Source organism: Triticum aestivum, chromosome 5A (genome assembly GCF_018294505.1).
Source record: "Triticum aestivum cultivar Chinese Spring chromosome 5A, IWGSC CS RefSeq v2.1, whole genome shotgun sequence".
Classification (NCBI taxonomy): domain Eukaryota; kingdom Viridiplantae; phylum Streptophyta; class Magnoliopsida; order Poales; family Poaceae; genus Triticum; species Triticum aestivum.
In genome coordinates this window covers 498,035,729-498,062,500 of record NC_057806.1, presented here as the reverse complement: position 1 = coordinate 498,062,500, position 26,772 = coordinate 498,035,729, and the positions used below count along the sequence as shown (strand labels likewise).

The window sequence follows — 26,772 nt, the reverse complement described above, 5'->3', positions numbered from 1 at the left end:
TACCTTCGGAGCACGATAACAATTGGAAGTGGTTCATGGGGGCTGTAGCGGGTAATAGTATTCTCCTTTGGGATCTATGACCTGGTCGAGCAAAAATCCCGCTATTTCCTCTTGAATTGCTTGTATGCGCTCCATTGCTAGGAGCTGCTCTAGCACCTCTTTGAACTGTTAAGAAGGAGATCAATAAGCATGTGTATTAGTTGTGTGACTAGATATCGATAATGGTGTAAAAATTGTGAATAGTGTTCTGACAAACGTACCAACTCCTGTCTTTGAGATCTGCTCCTTTCGGACGCCATCATGCGAATGTTCTCGCAAACGTAGTATGCATACAGATTATTCCCCGGCGCCTGCTTCAGGGCCTTTACGAGAATGGAATTTGATCAGATAATAATTAATCATGCATGATAATAAAAGAGATGGCAGCTAGCTAGCTAGTACTACTTAATTACTTACCTTGGGTCGATACCATTTCAGCTTTTGGTTCCATTGGCCTGGAGTGACGCTGATGAACTTTGCCCAAGACCTGCCCGCTGACAATGAAAATGAATAAAGGGGTTATTAAATAGTTCATATCAGGAAATGATGAACTAAATAGGCCGAGATATAGTTAATAATGATTGAAATTACCTATTGACTATCACAGACAAGATGGTGTAGTCACTTGCTTTTTTAAGTAGTGAGTCCAGTATTTCAACTGTTCCTTCCTCAACTTTAATGATTAACAAGATACAGTGAAATCTGCATGCACACACACTTGCTTTTCTTAATTAAGCGGGCATATGTAAGCAAAAACATGTAGCTAGCTAGTAGGAAAAAACAGAATTTGTAGTACAAGACAGTGTGACTCACTCGAAGTTGTACGGAAGTAGTATATCTGCATTGGTATTGAGGCGCTTCAAGAACTCTAGCATGCTTTCCTCTACACTTTTTTCATAATATGGATCTAATTTCCATGTGTATTCATTAATGGTATTTGGGCCAATGAACCTAATGCCATAGCGTCCACCTTTTTTCATTTCATAAATCTTCATCCTGCATTATACCACAGAAAAGAATATAGTGAGGATAATTACAGGTAATGATTGATCAAAATGATCACTACAGCTAGCTTGAGACTTAAATTACAGAAGGAAATCACTTACAGACAATAGCAACTGACGAAAGATTTGTCAAGTGTGTCTTGATTGTATAACTGAAATAGTTCTGAATACTCAACGGACACAACTTTCTCATGGTAGTAATGATCCTTCTTGACATTCACCATGAGGGACTCTCGATTGGAAATCTTGGTAATGTCCATGTACCATTGATGCAATTCATACATTCTTGTTGGGAGCTTCTTGACCTCGTCTGGCTCGACCAAAGGATGGCCCCGGACATATTTCCGTTTTATTTCCTCCTCTCTAAGCGGAGGCATGTGCTCGATGTCGAGGAGTTGTCCAACAATGATATTGAGGATTTCAGCCTGCCTTATATGCTCCTTGGTTATTACCACATCGCCCAGCTCGGGAACGTAAACGGTTTGCCCACAATAGTATTGGGCGCGCCTACTCTCATGTGTTGTTGGCACAACAAGCGGGGGGATTTATTGTGCCGCCTGTTCTCCCAGCTGGGGAACGGTTTTACCGCATTTTCGCCAGTTGATTTGCTTGAGCTTGAGCTCGCCTCTTTTTGTAGACGTGCTCGATTTAACTTCCTGAGGTAGCGCTCATAGTTTGTGTCAACACGCTTGGGAGCTGGTGCTCTAGCCATACAAATGAAGTGGTCAATCTTTTCCTCAGGCACTTTCTCCCTTGGCGGCGGTGGCGGTTTCGGTGCAAAATGGGCTTCCACCTCGGCCTTCGATATGGCTGTGTTTTCCTCCTCGGACTTGTCGTAAGGCCTCTGCGGAAGAGGCGCGAGACTTCTTGGACCATATTGAAATCGCTTGCCTCCACCTGTACCTCCAGTACTACCTCGACTTGTACCGCTATGCACCATAGCTGAGGCGGCTCCCTTCCGTGATTGCTGAGGCGGCGAAGACGGCTGACGTGGCTGAGTTGGAGGAGGAGGAGTGGCCTGAAGCTGTGTCGGACTTGGAGGAGGAGTGGCCTGACGCTTTGCCGGACTTGGAGGAGGAGGAGTGGCCTGAAGCTATGCTGGACTTGGAGGAGTGGCCTGATGCGTTGGTGGACTTGGAGGAGCGGGAGTGTGCTGACTCGGTGATGGCCTTTGACGAGGAGTCAGATGAGGCGGTGTCGTTGGCCTTCGAAAGATGATGCAATCCTTTCTCCATAGGATGATACGATGGTTGGCCTCTCCTAGTGTGTGCTCCTCGTCACCTCTAGGAATGTCAAGCTCTAGCCCTGAACATTGGTCCACAACCTCATCAACCAAGACACGAGCATAGCCCGCTGGAATCGGGTTGCAATGGAAGGTTGCCACGGGGGGATTTGTAAAAGCAACGGCATCCGCCACCTTCATGGATATGTTCTTCATTTTGAAGTGTAGCTCGTAGTTAGTGTTCTCCATGATGTCTTCGACTAGGTAGCTATCCAGCAATGCGTCGCCCGGGGCGAAACCCACGCTGCTTCTCGGCATGGATGGGACGGTGCTATCCAATGCTGGATCATGCGCTAGCTGCTCCAGCAACTGAGACCCCCTTTGCTGGGTAAGTGAGTCAATCTGCTCCTACTGCCACTGGAATTTTACGGCCAAGTCCGCGTGCTTTGATTCTAGGCCTTGAAGGCATTCATAGTCCAGCTTCCTCTGCTCCTCCTCCATCTTCCTCTTCTTCTCCTCCGCAATCTTCTTTCTCGAACGGGTTCTGTAGTCGGCATTCCAGTCTGAAAACCCCTCATACCACGGAATAGTGCCCTTGCCTTGTGTTCTTCCCAGGTGTTCAGGATTTCCCAAGGCACGCGTAAGCTCGTCGTTCTCTCTGTTGGGCTCGAACACCCCCGATCGAGCCTCTTATATTGCAACAAGTAGCTTATCTTCGGCACCGTCCAGACATGCCTTCTTTGAAACTTTGCCTGTCTTCGGGTCCAACTCATGCGCATAGAACGAAGTCCTGCACCTGGGGGGCCAGCTCAATGTTTCTGGAGTGACACCTACATCCAACATCTCTTTCTCAGACTTATCCCACTTAGGCATTCCCACCACATAGCCACCTGGACACAGCTTATGGAACTTATCCTTTTTTGCGGCATTGGCCTTGTTTATTCTTGACCGTTCCTTAGATAATTCCGATTCCTTGAATTTCACGAAATCGTCCCAATGAGCACTTTGCCTCTCTACTGTTTCCTCGAATACTGGAGTCCTCCTTCCTCCCTTGACGTACTTATCCCATACACGATTCTTGTGGTTGTTGAATGAAACTGCCATCTTCCTAAGAGCAGTGTCCTTGACTTTCTCCACATCTGCATCTGTGAAATGATCTGGTAGGGTGAAATGTTCCATGAGCGTTTCCCAAAGCAGAAGTTTTTGTCTATCATTGACAAAAGTAAGATCTGGATGTGGCTTTGCTGGCTCTCTCCATTCTTGAATGGAGATCGGGAGTTGGTCCTTCACAAGAACTCCGCACTGATGAATGAACTTGCCCGCAATCTTCTTAGGCGCTAATGGTTCGCCATTAGGTTTGTTGGCCTGGATATTGTACTTTACGCCCTCCTTCAACTTTTTGTTCGGGCCTCGTTTCTTGTTGCCTGAAGATTTGCTCGATCCGGATGGCTGAAACAAGAAAGATCGATTCGTGAATATATCTTCAAGTCATTTAAAACATGTGATGATCACCAGATGCCTGCTTATATAAATATATATACCTCGCCGGTCTTTGTTGTCTCAAGATCAACATTTTCTTCGTCATGTTCATAGTTCATGACTTCATCATTTCGGTCGTTGCGATGGAATATCATATCACCCTCCCCGATGTTGTTTAGATATTCAGAGCCGTCATAATCTTCTTCATTCTGATCATCATCTAGCCCGCGAGGATTGCGTATGATATTGAACAGGGCCTCTTCTCCCTCTCTGCTGGTATTGTCCGCCATAGGTTTTATTTAACTAATCCAACAGAAATATATTCAAATTACAATGCATGGACGCAATCAATTAATAAGGAAAAACTAAATCAATCATAGTACATAATAAGCATCATCGAATATAATCTCGAATACGTCGTCTCGAATAATAGATATAATCTCGAATACATCGTCTCGAATAATATATATAATCTCGAATAAATCATCTCGAATATTATATATCGAATACATCACTAGCTAGCTAGCTAGCTAATAAAGATCGAATACTAGAGAGTAATCTAGACCACTCGCGGTTCCTGAGGTGCGGGCGGTGGACAACCAAAGTGAAGGAACCATCACTGGATCATAGCTCGGGTGATCTCCCGAAAGAACCTACCAGGTGTTGGAGAACCTGACGTCCATAGCAGCCATGTAGCGATGGACGTGCTCGTCCTCCTCCTTGACACGGCGACGTACCACCTCCAGTGGGGCCGGCTCCCTCCGCACCGAAAGTGGCCCACGCGAACGCCACCAAAGGAGATTAGGGTCGACGACGGGACCCGGGGCCGGGTTCCTCACCAAGCGTCGCGCCCCTGAAGGTAGCACCTCCCAGTGCCAGCCCGGCGGAGCCCAGTCCCGGACATGGGTCCTCTAAAGCAGGACGTCGTCGCGAACTGGTCGACAGCGAGGATGCGGGCTGGGCATTGTCGACAACAAATACTATATGCCTCAAAAGTAAAGTAACATTTTTTAAATGATGGATTGTGATTTCATATATGCAAATTCTAAATTTTATAACTAAAACTAACATTTCTAATATTTCTATAACTAACATTTCTAATATTTCTATACCTAAAAAACATTTCTATATAACTAACATTTCTATGTAACTAAGATTTCTAATATAACTAACAGTTCTATATAACTAACGTTTCTAATATTTCTATAAAACTAACATTTCTATATAACTAACATTTCTAATATTTCTATAACTAAAAAACATTTCTATATAACTAACATTTCTAATAATTCTATAACTAAAAAACAGAAAGATTGTTAACCTGTCTATAACAATGTGTGTGTGTGTGGTACATGGCGGCCGGGGCAGGAGATCACCGGCGAGGCGCGACGACGGGGGGCGGCGACGGGGACGGAGACGGCGACGGGGACGGGGCGGCCACGACGGCGACGGGGACGGGCCGGGCGGGGACGACGGGAGGACGGGGCGGGGCGCGGCGACGGGGCGCGGCGCGGCGACGGGGACGACGGGGACGGCGACGGACGGCGACGGGGGCGGCGACGAGGTGCGGCGGCGATGAGGCAGAGGAGAAAGAAGCAGAGGGAGAGATGAGAAACTGACAAATTTTTTGATGTGTTTTCTTATATAGAACAACCTTTAGTACCGGTTGGAGCCACCAACCGGTACTAAAGGTCTGTTTTGGCCAGGCCAAGCGGCGGGAACGGCACCCCTTTAGTACCGGGTGGTGGCTCCAACCGGTACTAAAGACCTCCCCTTTAGTACTGGTTTGAGCCACCACCCAGTACGAAAGGGGGTGCACTGGCGCAGGTGCGGTGCGTCATGTTTAGTCCCACTTCGCTAGCCGAGGGGCGTCCGCAATGGTTTATAAGCCCCAGTGCGGTAGCTCCCTCGAGCTCCTCCCCAAAGTAGGCCTACTAGGCCTAAATGTTCTGTGCTGCCCTGTGGGCCTACTGGGCCTTTGCGGGCCTGCATCCTGGCCCAACAACAGGTTGGGTTTCTAGTCATATGCAGGCCGCTGTGGCGCAGTAGGTGGGCTTTTTTCTTAGTTTTTGCATTATTTATTTTTGTTTTATTTATTTTTGAGTTGTTTTTTGCTGTATTTAGAGTTTCTTTGTGAATATTTTTTCTTTACGTATAAAAAATAACAAACTTTCTGTTAGTATCAGTAGTTTACAAATTTGAGTAGCCTAAATTTTGAATTATTTGAAATTTGTGTGAATCACTAGTTTGTGAATAACTTAACTTTGAAAATAGATTTTTCAGTGATTCTTTTTTCTTATGTATAATATTAGTGTGCTTTATCACTATATTCAATTTGGTAATTCTTAGGTTATTTAAAAAATGAAATGCCTTTGTAACGGATGAGTTTTCATCCGAAACCCTGATACTTCGAAAGAGATAGTCCATTTTGTACACGAAGTGCATCCAGTTTTTGCGGTAACCCTCTCTACTTTTTTGCACATGCTATGTGGGTGAAATTATGATACCATGCCAACTTTCAACCATTTCTGAGTTCATTTGAAATGCTTTTCAATTTCAGGGTCATTTAGCTAAAAAAATCAGTAAATGCATGAAAGAATTTGCTTGCACATAAAATTTCTTCGCGTTTCAAATGCCAAAACACATAACTACCCTAACTATTACAGAGATTCCCTCCTGGGTGTGAAACATAGAAGAAAATGATGATAGTGAAGCCGATCACATCCCAGATCTTTGGGTGTGACACTTTTTCCTCGCGTGTGTCCCTTTGTGTCGTAGCCATGGAAAATCTTCATCGTTTAACTGGATGCTCGGGTCAATATTCACTGTGAATGGAGCAATTTCATCAAACTTTTCATAATCTCCTGACATGTCTATCTTGTCATCCACTCCCACGATGTTTCTCTTCCCAGAAAGAACTATGTGCCGCTTTTGCTCATCGTACGACACATTCGCTTCCTTATCTTTTCTTTTTCTCGGCTTGGTAGACATGTCCTTCACATAGAAATCCTGTGCCACATCATTGGCTAGGACGAATGGTTCGTATGCATATGCAAGATTGTTGAGATCCACTGTTGTCATTCTGTAATGCGGGTCTTCCGTTACCCCGCCTCGTGTCATATTGACCAATTTGCACCGAAACAAAGGGTCCTTCAAACAACATCGATAGTCAAGTTCCCATATGTCCTGTATATAACGATAATATGTTTCCTTTCCCGTCTTGGTATTTGTATCAAAGCGGACACCACTATTTTGGTTGGTGCTCTTCTTATCTTGGGCGATCGTGTAAAATGTATTACCATTTATCTCATACCCTTTGAAAGTCATTATATTCAAAGATGGTAACTGGGACAGCAAGTACAGGTCATCTTTGATAGAGGCGTCATGCAGGGTACGTGTCTGCAACCAGCTGGCGAAACTCCTGGTTTGTTCACGTGTAATCCAGTCATCAGACCGCTCCGGGTGTTTGGAGCATAGAAAATTCTTGTGTTCATCCATATACGGAGCCACCAAGGTAGAATTCTATAAAACTGTGTAGTGTGCTTCAGTGAGAGAATATTCGTCAATACATATTATTTGTTCCCCTCCTAGCGTGCCTTTTCCATCCAGTCTGCCCTTATGCCGCGATTCAGGAACACCAATCGGCTTAAGGTCAGTAATAAAGTCAATACAAAACTCAATGACCTCCTCATTTTCATGGCCCTTGGAGATGCTTCCTTCTGGCCTAGCATGGTTATGAACATATTTCTTTAAGACTCCCATGAACCTCTCAAAGGGGAACATATTCTGTAGAAATACAGGACCCAAAACATTAATCTCTTCGCATAGGTGAACTAGGACGTGCGTCATGATGTTTAAGAAGGATGGTGGGAACACCAACTCGAAACAGACAAGACATTGCACCAAATCATTCTCTAACTTTGGTATGATTTCTGGATCGATTGCATTGAGGAATGCATAGAGCTTCACAATGGCCAATCGAAATTTTTCCGGTACAAGCCCCCTCAATGCAACCGGAAGCAGTTGCATCATAATCACGTGGCAGTCATGAGAATTTTGGTTCTGGAACTTTTTCTCTACTATGTTTATTATTCTCTTTATATTCGACGAGAAGCTAGATGGTACCTTAATACTGAGCAGGCATTCAAAGAAGATTTCCTTCTCTTCTTTGGTAAGAGCGTAGCTTGCATGACCCTGATGTATGTCGTCTTTTCCGTGCATACGTTGCTGGTCATCCTGTGCCTCAGGTGTATCTTTTGTCTTCCCATACAAGCCCAAGAAGCCAAGTAGGGTCACACAAAGATTCTTCGTCATGTGCATCATGTCGATTGCGGAGCGGACCTCTAGGTCTTTCAAATAGGGCAGGTCCCAAAATATAGGTTTCTTCTTCCACATGTGTGGGCGTCCGTCAGCGTCATTCGGAACAGGTTGTCCACCAGGACCCTTTCCAAAGACCACCTTCAAATCCTTGACCATATCATGTACATCAGCACCAGTACGGTGGCGAGGCTTCGTCCGGTGATCCGCCTCACCTTTGAAATGCTTGCATTTCTTTCTTACGAGATGCTTGCTCGGAAGAAATCGATGATGTCCCAGGTACACATTCATCTTACAATTAGCCAAATATATACTGTCGGTATCGTCCAAACAGTGCATGCATGCGCGGTATCCCTTGTTTGTCTGTCCTGAAAGGTTACTGAGAGCAGGCCAATCATTGATGGTCACGAACAGCAACGCCTTTAGGTCAAATTCTCCCCCCATGTGCTCATCCCACGCACATACACCTGTTCCATTCCACAGTTGTAAGAGTTCATCAACTAATGGCCTTAGGTACACATCTATGTCGTTGCCAGGTTGCACTACAAGAAATATGTCAACTAGTGACCTTCTGTCAGTGACCCTGGAAGAATTGGTCATAGATCTATGACCATTTGAGACCAATTGGTCAAAAGCTATTCGGGGGCTCCAAACCCTAAACCATTGCGACCATTTTGGTCAGAAAGGTCGTAATTTCCTTACACGAAATGGTCATAAAGCAAACAGCGTTGGTCCGCTGCCTTATCTCTAGTTGTTAACGACCAATATAGATGGTCATAGCCTTGTAAATTGTGGTGGCTTGTGATGACTAGGCGCCATCTCATCAGTTTTGCCTATGTGTCATGTCCATGTGTCAATTTTTGCCCTAGGTTGTGAAGCAACCTATATTCCTGTCATTCCCAAAATTCCCCAAAAAATCTCATAAATTCTTTGGGTCATATCTTCGTCAAATATGTAAAAATCCTTCTTGCCTAGTTCAAAAGTAATTCAACAATATTCATTTTCCTATTATGTTCACAACAATACTTTGTGAAGGAAGTGCTATTTATATATTCTTGATTGCCCTCAAAAATTTTGGGCACTCTTTCCTATCCAAATCATTGCCTCATGAAAAAATTCAGCTCCATTTGCCCAGTAAATCTTCCTCAGAAAATTTCCAAAGTTTTTTTCCACCTAGAAGCATTGTGAAGGAAGTACCATTTTTATATATCCAAATGACATGAAATTTATACATTTCCTTCAGATGCCCAAATTATCACCCTACAAATTGCAGCTCAGTCAAATCATCTATGTGAGCGTAGGTTCAATTTATATTTTATGGCCGGATTGGCACATTGCAAAGCAAGTGTTATCCAAATCCCTCCTATTACCCTCAAACTTTTTGGGCAGTCTTCCATACCCAAATCATTGCCACATGATAATATTCAGCTCCATTTTCATGGTAAATCTTTCTCAAGAAATTTCCAAAGTTTCTATCTCGAGAGAAACTTTGTGAAGTAAGTACTAGCTAGGCTTACCCAAATGATCTGAAAATTTACCAGGGCATGACCATACCTATGTAACTTACCTACACCAAATTTGAGCTCATTTCATTTATCCAATTTCTCTCGCTAATTTTCCCAAGTTTCTGTCCAGGGAATAGCATTGTGAAGGAAGTACCACTTTGGCATGTCCAATTGGTATCAATTTTCTAGAGTGCTTTCCTATGCCCAAATAACCACCCCACCAAATTTCAGCTCAATCCATTCATTATTTTGAGCCCAGCTTCAACATTCATATTTCTGTCCATTGTGGTACTTTGCAAAGCAAGTACCACCTAGGCTCCTCCTTTTGATGACAGTCTTCTTAGTAGATGATCATCCTCAGCCAAAACTCACGCCCATTGGCCATGTGCATTTCCCGTATCGCTAATGAAACACTTGGCTGCTAATTCATGTTTGAGCATAGTTCGGTCTCCTCGTGAGAATCTTATGTTGTAATTTTCTTCCTAGCACATGCCTGGGGAGTACCCAACCGCCCAGAACACGTGGCAACGCCATGGTCACGCGGTGACCACACGGCGGGCATGCGAGTTTACGCGCTCTGGAGTTGGGGCCCTCGTCCACCATCCAAACCTCGATGTATCGCCACCAAACCATGTATTCCTGATTAAATAGATACTTATATATCTAGAAATGATTTTTTTTTAAATAAAGAGGAAACTATAAGGTTGATGCAGTTCAAAATTGACCCACTTCCTGCTGAATCGGCAGAAATTTGTCTTTTTCACAAGTGGTGGATCAAAACTTTTGACACCCAACCATTTTGTCAATTATGCATTAAATATGGCCTAATATTTTAGAAAAATGGTTTGGTCCAATTTTGCAACAAATATATGGTAGCTCCTTCAGAAAAAAATCTCAATTCGGGCACTCGGAAAATGGAAAATGAATGTTCTGTGCAAATAAAATGAAACCTCCCTTAGGCTACATTGTTTGGAATTCCAAGATGCACTCTTGTGCACAATATGAGATCACTTGAACAAACTATGCCATGAATGTGGTCATAAGATTGATCATTTGGCTTGAAAACCCTGAATCTTCACACATGATAGCTCATTTCTAAGAACACTTTTTTAAAATAATTGTCGTATTACAAGTTTAATATTTTTCCTGGAAACTTGGTCACATATAATGACACAATGCGAAGGTTTTCCAATTTTTTGATTTTTTTGAATTTTTTATGCCCGTTTCGAAATGCGATCAAAACGGCGGGTTTGACCGTTCCTAGCTAGTGGTTGAATCTTGGAGAACTTTTGATGTTTCTCTAATTAAATAAATACTTATGTACCTAGAAATGATTTTTTGAAAAAAATAAAGAGCAAACAATGAGGCAGCTGCAGTTCAAATTTGACCCGCTTCCAACTAAATCGGCGGGAATTTGTCTTTTTCACCAGATGTGGATCAAGGCTTTTTGACACCCAACTATTTGGTCAATTGTGAATCAAATATGTCCTAGTACTTTAGAAAAATGATATGGTCCAATTTTGCAAAAACTATATGGTAGCTCCTTCACAAAAAGAACTCAATTCGGGCACTCGGAAAATGGAAAATGAATGTTCTGTGCAAAGAAAATGAAAACTCCCTTAGGCAACATTGTTTGGAATTCCAAGATGCACCCTTGTGCACAATATGAGATCATTTGAACAAACTATGCCATGAATGTGGCCATAAGATTGATCATTTGGCTTGAAAACCGTGAATCTTCACGCATGATATCTCATTTCTGAGAACACTTTTTTAAAATAATTGTCGTATTACAAGTTTAATATTTTTCCTAGAAACTTGGTCACATATAATGATACAATGCGAAGGTTTTCCAATTTTTTGAATTTTTTGAATTTTTATGCCCGTTTCGAAATGCGATCAAAACGGCGGGTTTGACCGTTCCTAGCTAGTGGTTGAATCTTAAATTTTTTTGATGTTTCTCTGATTAAATAGATACTTATGTACCTAGAAATGATTTTTTGAAAAAATAAAGAGCAAACTATGAGGCAGCTGCAGTTCAAATTTGACCCGCTTCTAGCTAAATCGGCGGGAATTTGTCTTTTTCACCAGAGGTGGATCAAGAATTTTGCCACCCAACTATTTGGTCAATTGTGAATCAAATATGGCCTAGTATTTTAGAAAAATGATATGGTCCAATTTTGCAACAATTATATGGTAGCTCCTTCACAAAAAGAACTCAATTCGGGCACTCGGAAAATGGAAAATGAATTTTCCATGCAAAGAAAATGAAAATGCCCTTAGGCAACATTGTTTGGAATTCCAAGATGCACCCTTTAGCACAATATGAGATCATTTGAACAAACTATGCCATGAATGTGGCCATAAGATTGATCATTTGGCTTGAAAACCGTGAATCTTCACGCATGACAGCTCATTTCTGAGAACACATTTTTAAAATAATTGCCGTATTACAAGTTTAATATTTTTCCTGGAAACTTGGTCACATATAATGACACAATGTGATGGTTTTCCAATTTTTTGATTTTCTTGAATTTTTTATGCCCGTTTCAAAATGCGATCAAAACGGCGGGTTTGACCGTTCCTAGCTAGTGGTTGAATCTTGAATTTTTTTTGACGTTTCTCTGATTAAATAGATACTTATGTACCTAGAAATGATTTTTTGAAAAAATAAAGAACAAACTATGAGGCAGCTGCAGTTCAAATTTGACCCGCTTCCTACTGAATCAGCGGAAATTTGTCTTTTTCACGAGAGGTGGATCAAAACTTTTTACACCCAATCATTTGGTCAATTGTGCATTAAATATGTCCTAGTATTTTATAAAATTGATTTGGTACAATCTTGAAACAAATATATGGTAGGTCCTTTACAAAAAAACTAATTTTGGGCACTCGAAAAATGGAAAATGTTTTTTTTTACCAAAAAATCATTTCTCATGACATATTTTTAAAGATATTTATCTTATTTCATGTTTGTTAATTTTCCTGGAAACTTATTCACATTTGGTGACACAATGACAAGGCTTTTCATTTCTTTTTGAATTTTCTCAGGTCATAAAATAGCTGATATGATTTTAACACGCTATTTTTAGTCAACTACGACCAATTTAAATGATCATAACGTGGTACTGCATTCTGATTGGTCCGTGGACGTCTCGCGCGGATCGTGCATGAAACACCGTCGGATGCTCGCAGATCCAATGGCAGTCCTGGGCCGACCACACCACCCCCGAGCCCACCTAAGCTCTACTCGTGGCCGTTTTCCATCCACCCCCGCCTCCTTTCTTTCTCTGCCCCTCACTCCCTCACAATCCCTCCCCCGAAACCCTTGCCACCGCCACCTACGCCTCTTGTTCCGGCATGTTCCGGCGGGCCTCGCCGGTGCGCAGCCCAGATCCGAGCTCCCCTGCCTCCGCTCTTCCCTCCCCTCCGGCCAGATCCGCTTCTCACGGCCCCGGTAGCTCATCCCCAACCCCTTCCTACGGCTAGGGTTTCGAGGGTGGCGTTCCCACCAATTCCGGCGCGGCGGCGGTGACTGTGCTCCACCCTCTTCGACGCCCACCAACCTAGCCGCATGGCACAACCATGGCCATGGCGGCCGCCAGATCCACCCCCTCCCTCATCTCCTTGCCGCCGCCACCTCCTCCCCATCCTACAGCGGCGCGTCCCGCCACCACCTCCTTCCTCAACGGGTCCCGTAGTGACGCCCATCACGTCCCGCAGATGCCGTCCCCAATCCCCACCGCGTTCCCCAATCCCCATCCCCAACCAAAATCTTCCCCATCTCCCCCGGCCAGTTCTCCTCCCGTTCGTGTCCCCTTCCCCACCCCCGCTCCCAGATCACGCCGCGCGCCGCCCCTGACCGCCACCAGAACCCCACCCCACCGGCGACGAGGCCAGACCCCCCGAGGGCCCAGCCAAGATGGTGCTCGCGCAGCTGGGCAGGAGCATCTCCCGCGCGCTTGCGCGGATGGGCAATGCCACAGTGATCGACGAGAAGGTGCTTAGGGAGTGCCTCAACGAGATCTCCCCCGTGCTCTTGCAGTCTGGCATCCGGAAGATCGTCAACCTCGAGACCCTCGCCGCCGGCACCAACAAGCTGTGCATCATACAGCAGGTCCTGCCCGCTCCACCTCCCTCAATTCATTTCCTGCGCTATTCGATCGAGGGACGCGCGTGCCAGGGGGCACTGGTCGGTTGGAGGTTGATGCCCTTGTGTTTTTCCTGCTGCAGGCTGTCTTCACGGACCTCTGCAACATGCTAGATCCAGGGAAGCCGGTCTTCACCCCCAAGAAAGGCAAGCCCAATGTCGTCATGTTTGTCGGATTGCAGGGCCAGTCTGACTCACCAACCAACCTCGCCTGCTTGCTCTGTTTATTGTTCTACACCTATTACTGAATGTATATATGTACCACTCTATGTGTAGCATTTTTATAACTATACAATAGCACTCACTCCTCTACTGTCACATAATAGATTAGCCTTGAATTCATCTAGTTTGGATCAAAACAGAACCATTGATTAATACTAGATGATTGTTACTGTAAATTTGGTTATAGATTTCTTTGAACTAGTATGATTCCCTGTTGATCTACATCTTTTACTTACTCACATGCTTGACTGAATTTGCTACTGCTGTTACTCTAGTGGTGAGCGAGATAGGCATTATATTGCTTGTTTCATTGCTTCCACAAATTAAAACTCAGTAATCTTGTTAACTGCTACCGCTGTCATGAACCACACATCTGAGATGAACTTGACATTGATTTTCTCGTGTGTCAAGTATGGATAGACTTTGCTATTCACCAGTATTCAGGAGGTTGAAGTGTGCGTGTTGTTGTGGCTGTTAGGATGTCGTTGGGTTGTTATCACTAGTACTAGTCCTATCAAATTGCATGTGAGTAGTTCATTACCATGCTATCCAGGGGATATTCATTTATGTGCCTGTGAATTCGTTCTTGATGTGTATGTATGTATATGTGCTAGCAACATGAGTAGGAATTAGCATCATGCTCTGCCTGGATGGATTGCATGCATACATTGATCCAGGGAGAAGTGTATGGCTGATACAATCCTCTTTTTCACAAAGCTATTATACACTTTGGTAAATACAGTAATTTATTCTTTACTAAATGCACTGCAAGTATGGATGCTGATGCATGCATGCATCTAGGGTGAGTCGTACCTAGTTGTTCTTTATGCATCTCCAGTCGTACCTAGTATTGTTTTAATGGAATCAGTACAATTTCTGTGTATATAGGGATTGCTCTGTTTGCTTCATATTATGGTGTAAATGTCTTGCTAGCTTATTGTGGCAGCCGGCTGGATTATCGCTCATAGTGTCACTCGTATCACGCTACACTGGCTAGGCTTCTACCGGTTGTTCCGGTGCCGTGCTACGCTGGTTGGGCTTCTCTGGACCGGTAAAAAAAATTAAGAGAACGATCATTGGCATGGAGAGATCGATCCTTCCGTGTGATCCGTTCGGTGAAAAAAAAGAAAATGGGATCCATCGGGGTAGTACATTTGTACTGGTATGATGAACAAGACCTTCCAGTTAATTACATAATATTGGTGATGTAGTTTTACTTGTTGTGTATGCTTGCTTAGTTGTTCATCGGGGCGCTCTCTTGTATCCTTTGAGTGCGCCAACTAGTTCGACCAGCCTCTCTATGATTTATTTTGATAGCTTATGGAGTCCTTCTATCTATATTTGTGAAAAATTCGACCCAACAAAAAAATGTTAATCAGTCCTCTCTCTCAAAGTTGAGTTTGGGCTGCTGCATATGAATGATTTTTTTCGCAGTTTGACTTTGAAGATGTTGTTGCTGCTAAAGTAGCAACAACAACAATCACGCTTTGGTTCCCCAAAATTCAGATGGCACATGCATCTCTACATACACACACATATGAATATGCACCTCGGTTTGGCTCAGTTTGCAAGTTTACATTTGCTTTAACTTTGACTGAAACTATCTTGGTGACACTTACATCAATGGTGTGTTCTGCCCTTATAGATGTCCTTGGAGAAGATGGCCATTGGAGTGTAGGGGAGGAACAACCTTGTCCTTCTCGAGGAGGAGGAGGAGGACCACCCGAGCTCGACGACGACACGGGAACTGGTAGCACTCGCCTCCCTCCCAAGGTGAAGGTCTGATCCGCCTGTTTAGATGGTCTGCTCTTGACTTATGCATGTGAGGGGAGAAGAAAGCAATTGGACTGAATTATATTTGCATGTGAGGGGAGCGATCCTTTTGGTAGATGCATAGTATAGATTCACAAAATTCACCACATGAGCGTACTACCTATATCCAAATTCTGGATACCACTTGCATGCTTGAAAAGATGATTTGATTGAATGCTTGAAAAGATAAGCGCTAAAGTGAATGATGTGAGGGATGTTCTCATGTATTACTATTATTGTCGTTCCTTTTCTGTCTTCTTTTGTCAGATTTTGTTTTTTGTAGTAATTTAAGTTCTGCTTTGTAGACCTATTTGTTTGTGTTACTGTTCTATTTGTCCGGTGATGAAAAACCTGTTAATCATACCATCTTTCAGGACTGATTGGTCGTAGTGCGCCCATGCTATCATTCTGCAATTCTGAGGACAAATTAAACAGCTTGACTGTAAATTTTTTTAATACTTTCGAACTTACATGTCATCTATTTTTTAGTTTTTTATTCTGTTGTTTACTATGTATAGAATATGGCTGGACAATGATGAAAACCAAATAAAACACCATCTTTTTGGACACCTAATGACTGGACAAATATGTTCATATTTTTTAAGTTGCTCTATGAAGAGAGTAGAAGCAGACGGGCGGTCTGAACTGATGCCATGTTGATATGTGTGCATCATCTGTGCTACCCTTGTGGTTGGCATCTGAGAGAAAAAAATTGTGCACTTTGTTCTTCTCATAAGTTACATTTTTTAAATTCTTCTGCTTTTTGTCCTTTTTGCATTTAGCTTCTATTATCCCTCTTTGTTGCACTTGGTCTAAGGGGGATGTAGTGGGCGCGGATAGAGAAATGGTTTACTTGCCAACCCTTTGCACCGTTTGCCATTTCTTTGGATTAGTGGCAGTGATTTGAACCTTACCCGTGCTTCTGATTAATTCATGAAGGACAAGGGAAAACATGGTTGAATTTCTTAATATGAGACAAAAAGATACAGTCTCATTATTGTCATTCTTTTAGATTCATGTGTTCTGTTTGACCATGGCTGTGATGATAAACACTTTCAACAAACATGCCAGTTCTGCTTCTGAAAATTCATGACTGAAAAACCTGTCATACAAGATCTGTTTAGTACTAATGTATTATGGTCGTGGCTTATTTAGTATGTGCTTGTTGTGCCTTGTGTATTGGTGCCTAATTAGCTTCTGTTAGGGGATAATCTACTAGTTATAGCAAGATTTTACTCTTGTGCCGTGGAATAGATGGTTCATCTGTACTGCGATGTACTAGTTGAGCTCTGCTGGTTGTACTAGTTGAACTCTGCTCCTTCTAACTCATATCAATTTTGCTCCTGCTGCTGTACAAGTGATGCTTGTGTGATTGTTGATGGACAGGAACTAGCAAACTTTGTTGTTTTGCAACTAAATGAACGCAACTTTAGTTTGTATGTCACCCAGCTTGCTGTTGCGGTGGCTGTCGATGCCGGTGAGCCTGCAACATCTCCGATGAGCTGCAGGGCCTGGACACCTTAGGTATGCCCTGCTCCTCCTCCTTCCACCCTAATCTCATGTGCGCCAAGTCCATCCATCTCATGTGCATGTAGATCATGATGTACCAGAACCCTGCAACAGAACTACTGATGTAATATGCAAAGAACAAATTAAAACCATGTTCTATATCCTGACTTGTTATTTTCTTATCTAGCAAATTGTAGACATGAATCTCTAGTTGACCTATTGTTTCATAGACATATATCTGCATTTCTGCTCCTTTATCATACATTCGATCCATAAATCTGCATTTCTGTGAAATTTTGTTAAATATATATTTTCCAGATAGTCTATACACTAAACCTGGAGGTTTGAATATCTACTCCAGGAATGAAAATGCTAAATGACTTTGTGTTCACCCTTTTACAGGAGCTCCAGGCATAGGAAATTTCAAGTTTGAAGTGGCGTGTTCTGATAGTCCAGAAAAGTGAAGAAGTCTGGAGTGTATTTGTAGTAGGAGTTATATGTTCTGATAGAATCACATGTAATGGTGAAATGAATTATGTAAAGATTGTGCTATTAGTCAAAATTGGCATGTGGTTTGATAATTCTCATTTGTTTGCTGTTCTGACTGAAATAATTATGTGGAAATTGAAACATTGGCTGTCTTTAATTAGAACCTGACAAGTGGGACCTAATAGTATTTGGCATATAAAAAGGCCATTTTCCAAATAATATTCACAGGAAAAAAACCTAAAAACTAAGGAAATGGACTGGAAAAAGGCCGAGGCCCAATTGAGAAATAGATGCGGCCCGAAAAAGAAACCAAAAAAGGATCACAACCCTGTAAATAAAAAGGCTGCAACGTTGGTCTTGGCCCATGAAGTCGACAAAAAATTGATCGTAATTTTGCCACGTCAGATTGCCACGTCGGATCCGACATGGCCTGGGCAGACAGCCAGTGACCAAAACAAAAGGTCATGGGTTCAACGACCTTCTGTTTTGGTCGTAAACGTCTACGACCTTCTCTCGTTAATTTCAGTTTATGACCGCCAGCTTTTGACCTTCCGTTTTTGGTCATAAAAAGGTCGCAAATGAAAAACTATGACCTTTCAGCGGCCAATAGTGAGGGTCACAAGTTGACATATTTCTTGTAGTGTTGCTTAGGGCCTTGGATGAGCATTGGCATCATAATGAACTTCCACTTCACTCACAACCAAGGACGAAGGTTATACAAACATAGACTCACATGCCAGGTGCTAGGGTTGCTGCTCTGCTCCCCAAAAGGACTAATGCCATATGTGCTTAGACCAAACCATACGTTCCTTGCATCATCTGCAAACTCCTTCCCGTACTTTCTTTCGATTTTTCTCCACTACGACCCGTCAGCGGGTACTCTCAATTTTCTATCATTCTTACGGTCTTCTCTATGCCATCTCATCGCCTTGGCATGCTCTTTGTTTTGGAACAAATGTTTCAACTGTGGTATTATAGGAGCATACCACATCACCTTGGCAGGAATCTTCTTCCTGGGGCGCTCGCCCTAGACATCACCAGGGTCATCGCGGCTGGTCTTATAGCGCAATGCACCGCATACCGGGCAAGTGTTTAAATCCTCATACTCACCGCAGTAGAGGATGCAATCATTAGGGCATGCATGTATCTTCTACACCTCTAACACTAGAGGGCAGACATCCTTCTTTGCTTCGTACGTACTCTCGGGCAATTCGTTGTCCTTTGGAAGCATATTCTTTATCATTACCAGCAACTTTCCAAATACCTTGTCAGATACACCATTCTCTGCCTTCCATTGTAGCAATTCCAGTGTGGTGCCCAACTTTTTCTTGTCACCTACGCAATTCAGGTACAACAATTTTTTGTCATCCTCTAACATGCGCTGCAACTTCTTCTTCTTCAAATCACTTGCGCAGTTTCTCTTTGCATCGGCAATGGCCTGACCTGGATCATCAACGGGCTCATCCGATGCCTCTTCTTCAGCTTCATCCCGCATTGGCGGCTCATCTTCTTCCCGCATTACCGGCTCAACTTCTTCCATCATTGTTGTATCATCGTATTCAGGGAACCCATGGCCAGGATAGCTATCGTCGTCCTCTTCTTCTTCATTGTCTTCCATCATAACCCCTCTTTCTCCGTGCTTGGTGCAAACATTATAGTGGGGCACCAAACCGGACTCAAACATGTGGACATGAATGGTTTTTGACGTAGAGTAATTGTGACCATTCTTACAGCCAGCACATGGACAAGGCATAAAACCATCCGCCCGCTTGTTTGCCTCAGCCGCAAGCAGAAAAGTATGCACGCCATTAATGAACTCGGGAGAGGATCGGTCATCGTACATCCATTGCTGGCTCATCTTCAATACACAGCACCAAGAACACCAAATTAATACAATACATAAAGTTCATACAACACTTAAATGCAACAAACAAATAACTCTCTAGCTAAAGAATTTAAATGCAACAACAAATGCGATCAAGATCGCAACTAAGGTAACAATCGATCCAACAACATAATGATACCAAGCCTCACTATGAATGGCATATTTTCTTAATCTTGTGATCATCGACGACATCGGCAAAATGCAACTCCAATTCCATCTTCTCCCCCTCAATTATTTTCAATTTTTCCTTCAAATCCTCATTTTCTCTTTCAACTAAATTTAACCTCTCGACAATAGGGTCGGTTGGAATTTCTGGTTCAACTACCTCCTACATACAAATATCTATGTCAACTTGATGGGCATAATTTGTCATAAACACGAAATGCAATGAATAGTTTTAAAAGAGAATATACCACATCTGAATCATAACCCGGACGAGGGCCGACGGGGACGGATATCAAAACCATGGCACTATGTATAACAAACAACGTATGGGTAAGATAATTATACGAGTAACTATATATCCAAATCACACAAACATCAACTTTTTATATAAAACATTCATGAACAAGAGGCTCACCACAAGGTGGTGTCGGCGACGGGACGTTGCCGGCGATCGACGGTGGTTACGACGGAGATTTAGAAGGCACTAGGTAAACCACACCTACATATGCAAACTAAGTGTTATTTTTGACCTCAGATTGCATATAAATCAAATACTAGCAAATATATATAATTCCTCCCAAATTACTAAACTCAAAAATCAATCACTGTATAAAGCATTGCATGAGCTAATCTAGCAATGAGAGATGAAAGGACAAAGTTGCTAACCTTTGTGATCATTTGAATGGATGGGGGCCATCAAATCTTGACAAATTTTGGGCAAAATGTGTGATGAGCTTGAGAGGAAGAGGGAAAAGAACAGAGAGTAGAGGGGAAAGGGGAAGAACGGAGTGAGCTCGGGTGGATGAAGGGTGTATGTAGGACGACCTTTAGTACCTGTTCGTAATACGACCCGGTACTAAAGGTGCTGGAGGGGCCCCGGACTGACAACATCCTGCCACCACTCACTTTAGTACCGGTTCGTGGCACGAACCGGTGCTAAAGGTTCGCCACGAACCGGTACTAATGATGTCCACCCGCCTAGCCATTGGAACCGGAACAAATGGACACATTAGTGCCGGCTCAAATTCAAACAGGCACTAATGTGCTTCACATTTGACCCTTTTTCTACTAGTGACATACCACCTCCGCGGTGTCCGGAAGCCTCGGCACCATCACTGGCCCATGCGACCACCAGCAAACAAGGATCGGGTCAACGACAGGCTGGCTCCTCACCAACCTACACCCCCCGGAAGGTAGCACCTCCCAAAACCAGCCCGGCAGAGCCCAGTCCCGGACATGGCACCTCTGATCAAGCCGGCCTCCTCCGCCGAGTCGACCACGAGGATGCGGGATAGGCATTGTCGACGTCGATGCGGGAATAATTGCTTTAACTAAAAAGACTAGTTCTATTAATTTCCTTACTATAAATAGAATAAAGTAGTACTTACTAAAAATAAACTAGCTAGTTTAACTAGTTCTATTATTTTTCCAAGTAATTCTATTAAACACTTTCTAAGTAGTACTTACTAAAAGTTATCTGGGAGGGGGGTACTTATATCGACAACGACATACCCGATAAAAAATAAGAAGAGGAAGAAGATGAAAAAAAGAGGAGAAGAATAAAGGAATAGAGGAGGAGATCGAAGAAAAAAAGAAAAATAAGAGGAGAAGAAGAATGAATAGAGGAGAAGAAGAAAAAATAGAATAATATATTATTCTATTTCTTCTTCTTCTCCTCTATTTCTTCTTCTTTTACTACTCTTTTTTTCTTCTTTTTCATCTTCTTATTTATTTGTCCTCTTCTTCTTATTCTTCTTCTCCTTCTTCTCCTTCTTCCTCTTCTTATTTTCCTTTTCTCTCTACTACTTTTTCTTCTAAATACGAACATACATAAATGACTTTGATCATACACAATTTTCAGATTCCTACACAATATGAACATATACATAAAAATTCTATGAAAAAAAATCATAAAAATTCTATGAAAAAAATTATAACAGAAAAAAATCATAAAAATTCTATGAAAAAATCGACATATTCTTTGCATATGAACATACAAACATTTGCATATTCAATAATAATATCACCCAAAAAAATCTAAACTACACATCTAAATTAATACATCTAAATTACAACAACTAAATTAACTACACATCCAAATTAATACAACTAAATTGCAAATCTAAACTACACATATATATAATAGCTAGGGGGCGCGGCGGCAGCGGAGGCGGTCATTATTGGGAGGAGGAGGAGGGGATCGGGGCGGCGCTCATAGGGTGCGCGGCTACAGTGTGGGCTCGAGGGCGGCGAATGGCGTCGGCGTGGGCTCGGGGGCACGGGCGACGGCGACAGCGGCGGGGTAGCCTGGCGGCGTCGTCGGGTGGCAAAATTTGAAAAAAATTGCTAAGGGCTGTCTTATATAGGAAAGGCTTGAGTCCCGGTTCGTGCCACCAACCGGGACCAAAGGCCTCTTTTCAGCAGCCCATAGGGCGGGAAGCAGAGGCCTTTGGTCCCGGTTGGTGGCACAAACCGAGACTAAAGGGGGGGTATTGGTACCGGTTGGTGCCACGAACCGGTACCTATGTATGCCTTTAGTACCGGTTGGTTGCACCAACTGGGACTAAAGGCCTTTTGCTGCCCCCATCGCGACACGAAAGTTTAGTCCCACCTCGGTAGCTGAGGGAGCTCGAGAGTGGTTTATAAGCCCCACTCCCGCTGCCCTCTCGAGCTCGTCTCAAATGCAAGCTTTCGGGCTTAAACATACTGTATCTTCCTGTGGGCCTATTGGGCCTTCTACGGGCCTGAATCCTGGCCCATGGGTGGGTTTCTAGTCGTATTCACGCCGTGGTGGCCCCGTAGGTGGCATTTTTTATTTTTCCCAGTTTATTTCTTTTCCTTTTTGCGTTATTTATTTTATTTTTTTTCTACTTAAAACAAAATACTTATTTATTTTATTTTATTTTGTTTCTAATTACTTATTTATTTTATTTTATGATAATTATTTTTGCTATTAAAGTTCCTAACAAAAAAAGTTCTTTATGAAAATTCTTTTTTCTTTTAATGATTTTGAACAGAAAATACGTTGATAATTTTAGTTTCATAAATTTTATTTATATTATTAAAGTTTATTTTATTTTTTCAGCTATAAGACCCTGAAATTGAAAAGCATTTCAAATGAACTCTGAAAAGGTTGAAAGTTGGCATGGTATCATCGTTTCACCCACATAGCATGTGCAGGAAAGTAGAGAGGGTTACGACAAAAACTGGATGCACTTCGTGTACAAAACGGACAATATGTTTCGAAGTATCAGGATTTCGTACAGAAACTCATCTGGTACAATAGGCATTTCAAATGAACTATGAAAAGGTTGAAAGTTGGCATGGTATCATCATAATAGTTGTGGAGAGAAAGTCTTCACTTTTTTCGCTTGTGTGATTTGCTTATTGCGCCGTAACCATGGATAATCTCCATAGTTTATCAGGATGCTTGGGTCAGCCTTGACTTTGAAGGGAGGAATTTGATGAAACTATTCATAATCTTCAGACATGTCTGTCTTGCCCTCCACTCCCACCATGTCCCTTTTTCCTGAAAGAACTATGTGGTGCTTTGGCTCATCGTATGATGTATTCGCTTCCTTATCTTTTCTTTTTCTCGGTCTGGTAGACATGTCCTTCACACAGATAACCTTTGCCACATCATTGGCTAGGACGAACGGTTCGTTAGTGTACCCAAGATTGTTCAGATCCACTGTTGTCATTCCGTACTGCGGGTCTACCTGTACCCCGCCTCCTGACAGATTGACCAATTTGCACTTAAACAAAGGGACCTTAAAATCATGTCCATAGTCAAGTATATAATAAAGATTAGTGTTGAGTCAAGGGCTTGATTATTTTTATATGATCTTGAGGGAATAGAATAAAAGAAAAAGAAATAAAAAGAAATAAAGAGATCATATGGATCTTATGGAGAGTAATGACTTCACATATAAAGAGTATGATGAATAAAAATTGCTGAGTGTTGACAAACATAGTTTGGTCATCGTTGCAATTAATAGGAAGTAATAAAGAAAGAGAGGTTTTCACATATAAATATACTATCTTGGACATCTTTTATGATTGTGAGCACTCATTAAAGTATGATATGCTAAAGAGTTGATGTTGGACAAGGAAGACAACGTAATGGGTTATGTTTTCTTACATCTAAGATAAATTATATTGTCATGGATCATCCAACATGTTGAGCTTGCATTTCCCTCTCATGCTATCCAAATTTTTGCACCAAGTAGAGATACTACTTGTGCTTCCAAATATCCTTAAACCTAGTTTTTCTATCATAGTCCACCATATCTACCTATGGATTGAGTAAGATCCTTCAAGTAAGTTGTCCTCGTTGCAAGCAATAAAAATTTCTCTCTAAATATGTATGATTTATTAGTGTGGAAAAAATAAGCTTTATATGATCTTGTGGTGTGGAAGAAATAAAAGCGACGGACTGCATAATAAAGGTCCATATCACAAGTGGCAATCTAAAGCAACGTTCTTTCGCATTAAAGATTTTGTGCATCCAACCATAAAAGCACATGACAACCTCTGCTTCCCTCTGCGAAGGGCTTATCATTTATTCTTGTCTTATACTTCATGCAAGAGTCATGGTGATCTTCACTTTCCCCTTTTTTACATTTTATCCTTTGGCAAGCACAATGTGTTGGAATGATCCTGTGATATATGGCTAATTGGATGTGACTTTTCATGAACTATTATTGTTGACATTACCCTTGAGGTAAAAAGTTGGGAGGCAAAACTGTAAGCCCCTATCTTTCTCTGTGTCCGATTAAAACTTCATAACCATAAATATCACGTGAGTGTTAGCAATTGTGAAAGACTAAATGATGGTTGAGTATGTGGGCTTGCTGAAAAGCTCGTATATTGACTCTTTCTGATGTTATGATAATTTGCAATTGCTTCAATGACTGAGATTATAGTTTGTTAGTTTTCAATGAAGTTTCTGATTCATACTTGAGTATGTGGATGAATTGTTACTTTTGCATAGGATATCATATGAAAAAATATATATATATTGTTGTTCTAAGAATGATCATCATGCCCTCATGCCCGTATTTTATTTTTATCGACACCTCTATCTCTAAACATGTGGACATATTTTTCGACTTCGGCTTTCGCTTGAGGACAAGCGAGGTCTAAGCTTGGGGAAGTTGATACATCCATTTTGCATCATGCTTTTATATCAATATTTATTGCAGTATGGGTTGTTATTACACATTACGTCACAATACTTATGCCTTTTCTCTCTCATTTTACAAGGTTCACATGAAGAGGGGGAATGCCGGCGGCTGGAATTCTGGGCTGGAAAAGGAGTAAATATTCGAGACCTATTCTGCACATCTCCAAAAGTACTGAAACTCCACAGGAATTATTTTCAGAATATATAGAAAATATTGGGCGAAAAAAGTACCAGAGGGGGGCCACCCACCGTCTACAAGGGTGGGGTCGCGCCCCCCGCCTCGTGGGCCTCCTGGTGGCCCTCCGATGCCCATATTTGGCTATATGGAGTCTTTCATCGAGGAAAAAATAATAAGCAAGGTCACGGGACGAAACTCTGCCGCCACGAGGCGGAACCTTGTCGGAACCAATCTAGGGCTCCGGTGGAGCTATTCTGCCGGGGAAACTTTCCTCGGGGAAGGTGAAATCATCACCATCATCATCACCAATGATCCTCTCATTGGGAGGGGGTCAATCTCCATCAACATCTTTACCAGCACCATCTCATCTCAAACCCTAGTTCATCTCTTGTATCCAATCTTTGTATCCAAACCTCATATTGGTACCTGTGGGTTGCTAGTAGTGTTGATTACTCCTTGTAGTTGATGCTAGTTGGTTTACTTGGTGGAAGATCATATTTTCAGATCCATTATCCATATTAATACCCCTCTGATTATGAACCTGAATATGCTTTGTGAGTAGTTACGTTTGTTCCTGAGGACATGGGAGAAGTCTTGCTATAAGTAGTCATGTGAATTTGGTATTAGTTCAATATTTTGATGAGATGTATGTTGTCATCCCTCTAGTGGTGTCATGTGAACATCGACTACATGACACTTCACCATTTTTTGGGCCTAGAGGGAGCCATTGGGAAGTAATAAGTATATGATGGGTTGCTAGAGTGACAAAAGCTTAAAGCCTAGTTTATGCGTTGCTTTGTAAGGGGCTGATTTGGATCCATATGTTTCATGGTATTGTTAGGTTTTATGATACGTCTCCATTGTATCTACTTTTCCAAACACTTTTTCCCTTGTTTTGGACTCTAACATGCCTGATTTGAATGGAACTATCCCGGATTGATGACGTTTTCAGCAGCATTGCCATGGTGTTATTTTTGTGCAGAAATAAAAGTTCTCAGAATGACCAGAAAATCAACGGAGATTATTGTTGGAATTAATAAAAAATACTGGCGAAAGAATCAATACCAGGGGGCCAACACCTTGTCCACGAGGGTGGGGGCGTGCCCCCTGTCGAGAGAAGGATTCATCATGTTTTACGATAAGGAGCCGCCGCCAAGCCCTAAACTCTCTTAGGCGGGTTGGTCTGGAGTCCGTTCGGGGCTCCGGAGAGGGGAATCTGTCGGCATCGTCATCATCAACCTTCCTCCATCACCAATTTCATGATGCTCACCGCCGTGCGTGAGTAATTCCATCATAGGCTTGCTGGACGGTGATGGGTTGGATGAGATTTATCATGTAATTGAGTTAGTTTAGTTAGGGTTTGATCCCTAGTATCCATTATGTTCTGAGATTGATGTTCCTATGACTTTGCTATGCTTAATGCTTGTCACTAGGGCCCTAGTGTCATGATTTCAGATTTGAACCTATTATGTTTTCATGAATATATGTGAGTTCTTGAGCCTATCTTGCAAGTCTATAGTCACCTACTATGTGTTATGACCCGGCAACCCCGAAGTGACAATAATCAGGACCACTCCCGGTGATGACCGTAGTTCGAGGAGTTCATGTATT

The 26,772-nt window shown here is 42.4% G+C and overlaps 1 protein-coding gene and 3 non-coding genes across 4 annotated transcripts; all 4 read left to right on the top strand.

Moving 5' to 3' along the window:
* Positions 1-13,488: 13,488 nt before the first annotated feature.
* LOC123107377 (signal recognition particle 54 kDa protein 2-like) lies at positions 13,489-13,964 on the top strand. Its single transcript, XM_044529360.1, has 2 exons — positions 13,489-13,683; positions 13,800-13,964. The coding sequence occupies exons 1-2, from the start codon at positions 13,489-13,491 to the stop codon at positions 13,962-13,964; spliced, it is 360 nt and encodes a 119-aa protein (XP_044385295.1).
* Positions 13,965-16,083: 2,119 nt separating this feature from the next.
* Positions 16,084-16,175, top strand: LOC123109152 (small nucleolar RNA SNORD96 family). Its single transcript, XR_006452444.1, has one exon. It is a non-coding gene; the product is annotated as a small nucleolar RNA SNORD96 family (small nucleolar RNA).
* A 468-nt stretch (positions 16,176-16,643) lies between these two features.
* LOC123109397 (small nucleolar RNA U36a) lies at positions 16,644-16,728 on the top strand. The gene has a single exon (XR_006452629.1). It is a non-coding gene; the product is annotated as a small nucleolar RNA U36a (small nucleolar RNA).
* A 53-nt stretch (positions 16,729-16,781) lies between these two features.
* LOC123109176 (small nucleolar RNA Z223) lies at positions 16,782-16,872 on the top strand. Its single transcript, XR_006452473.1, has one exon. It is a non-coding gene; the product is annotated as a small nucleolar RNA Z223 (small nucleolar RNA).
* The last annotated feature ends 9,900 nt before the right edge of the window (positions 16,873-26,772 follow it).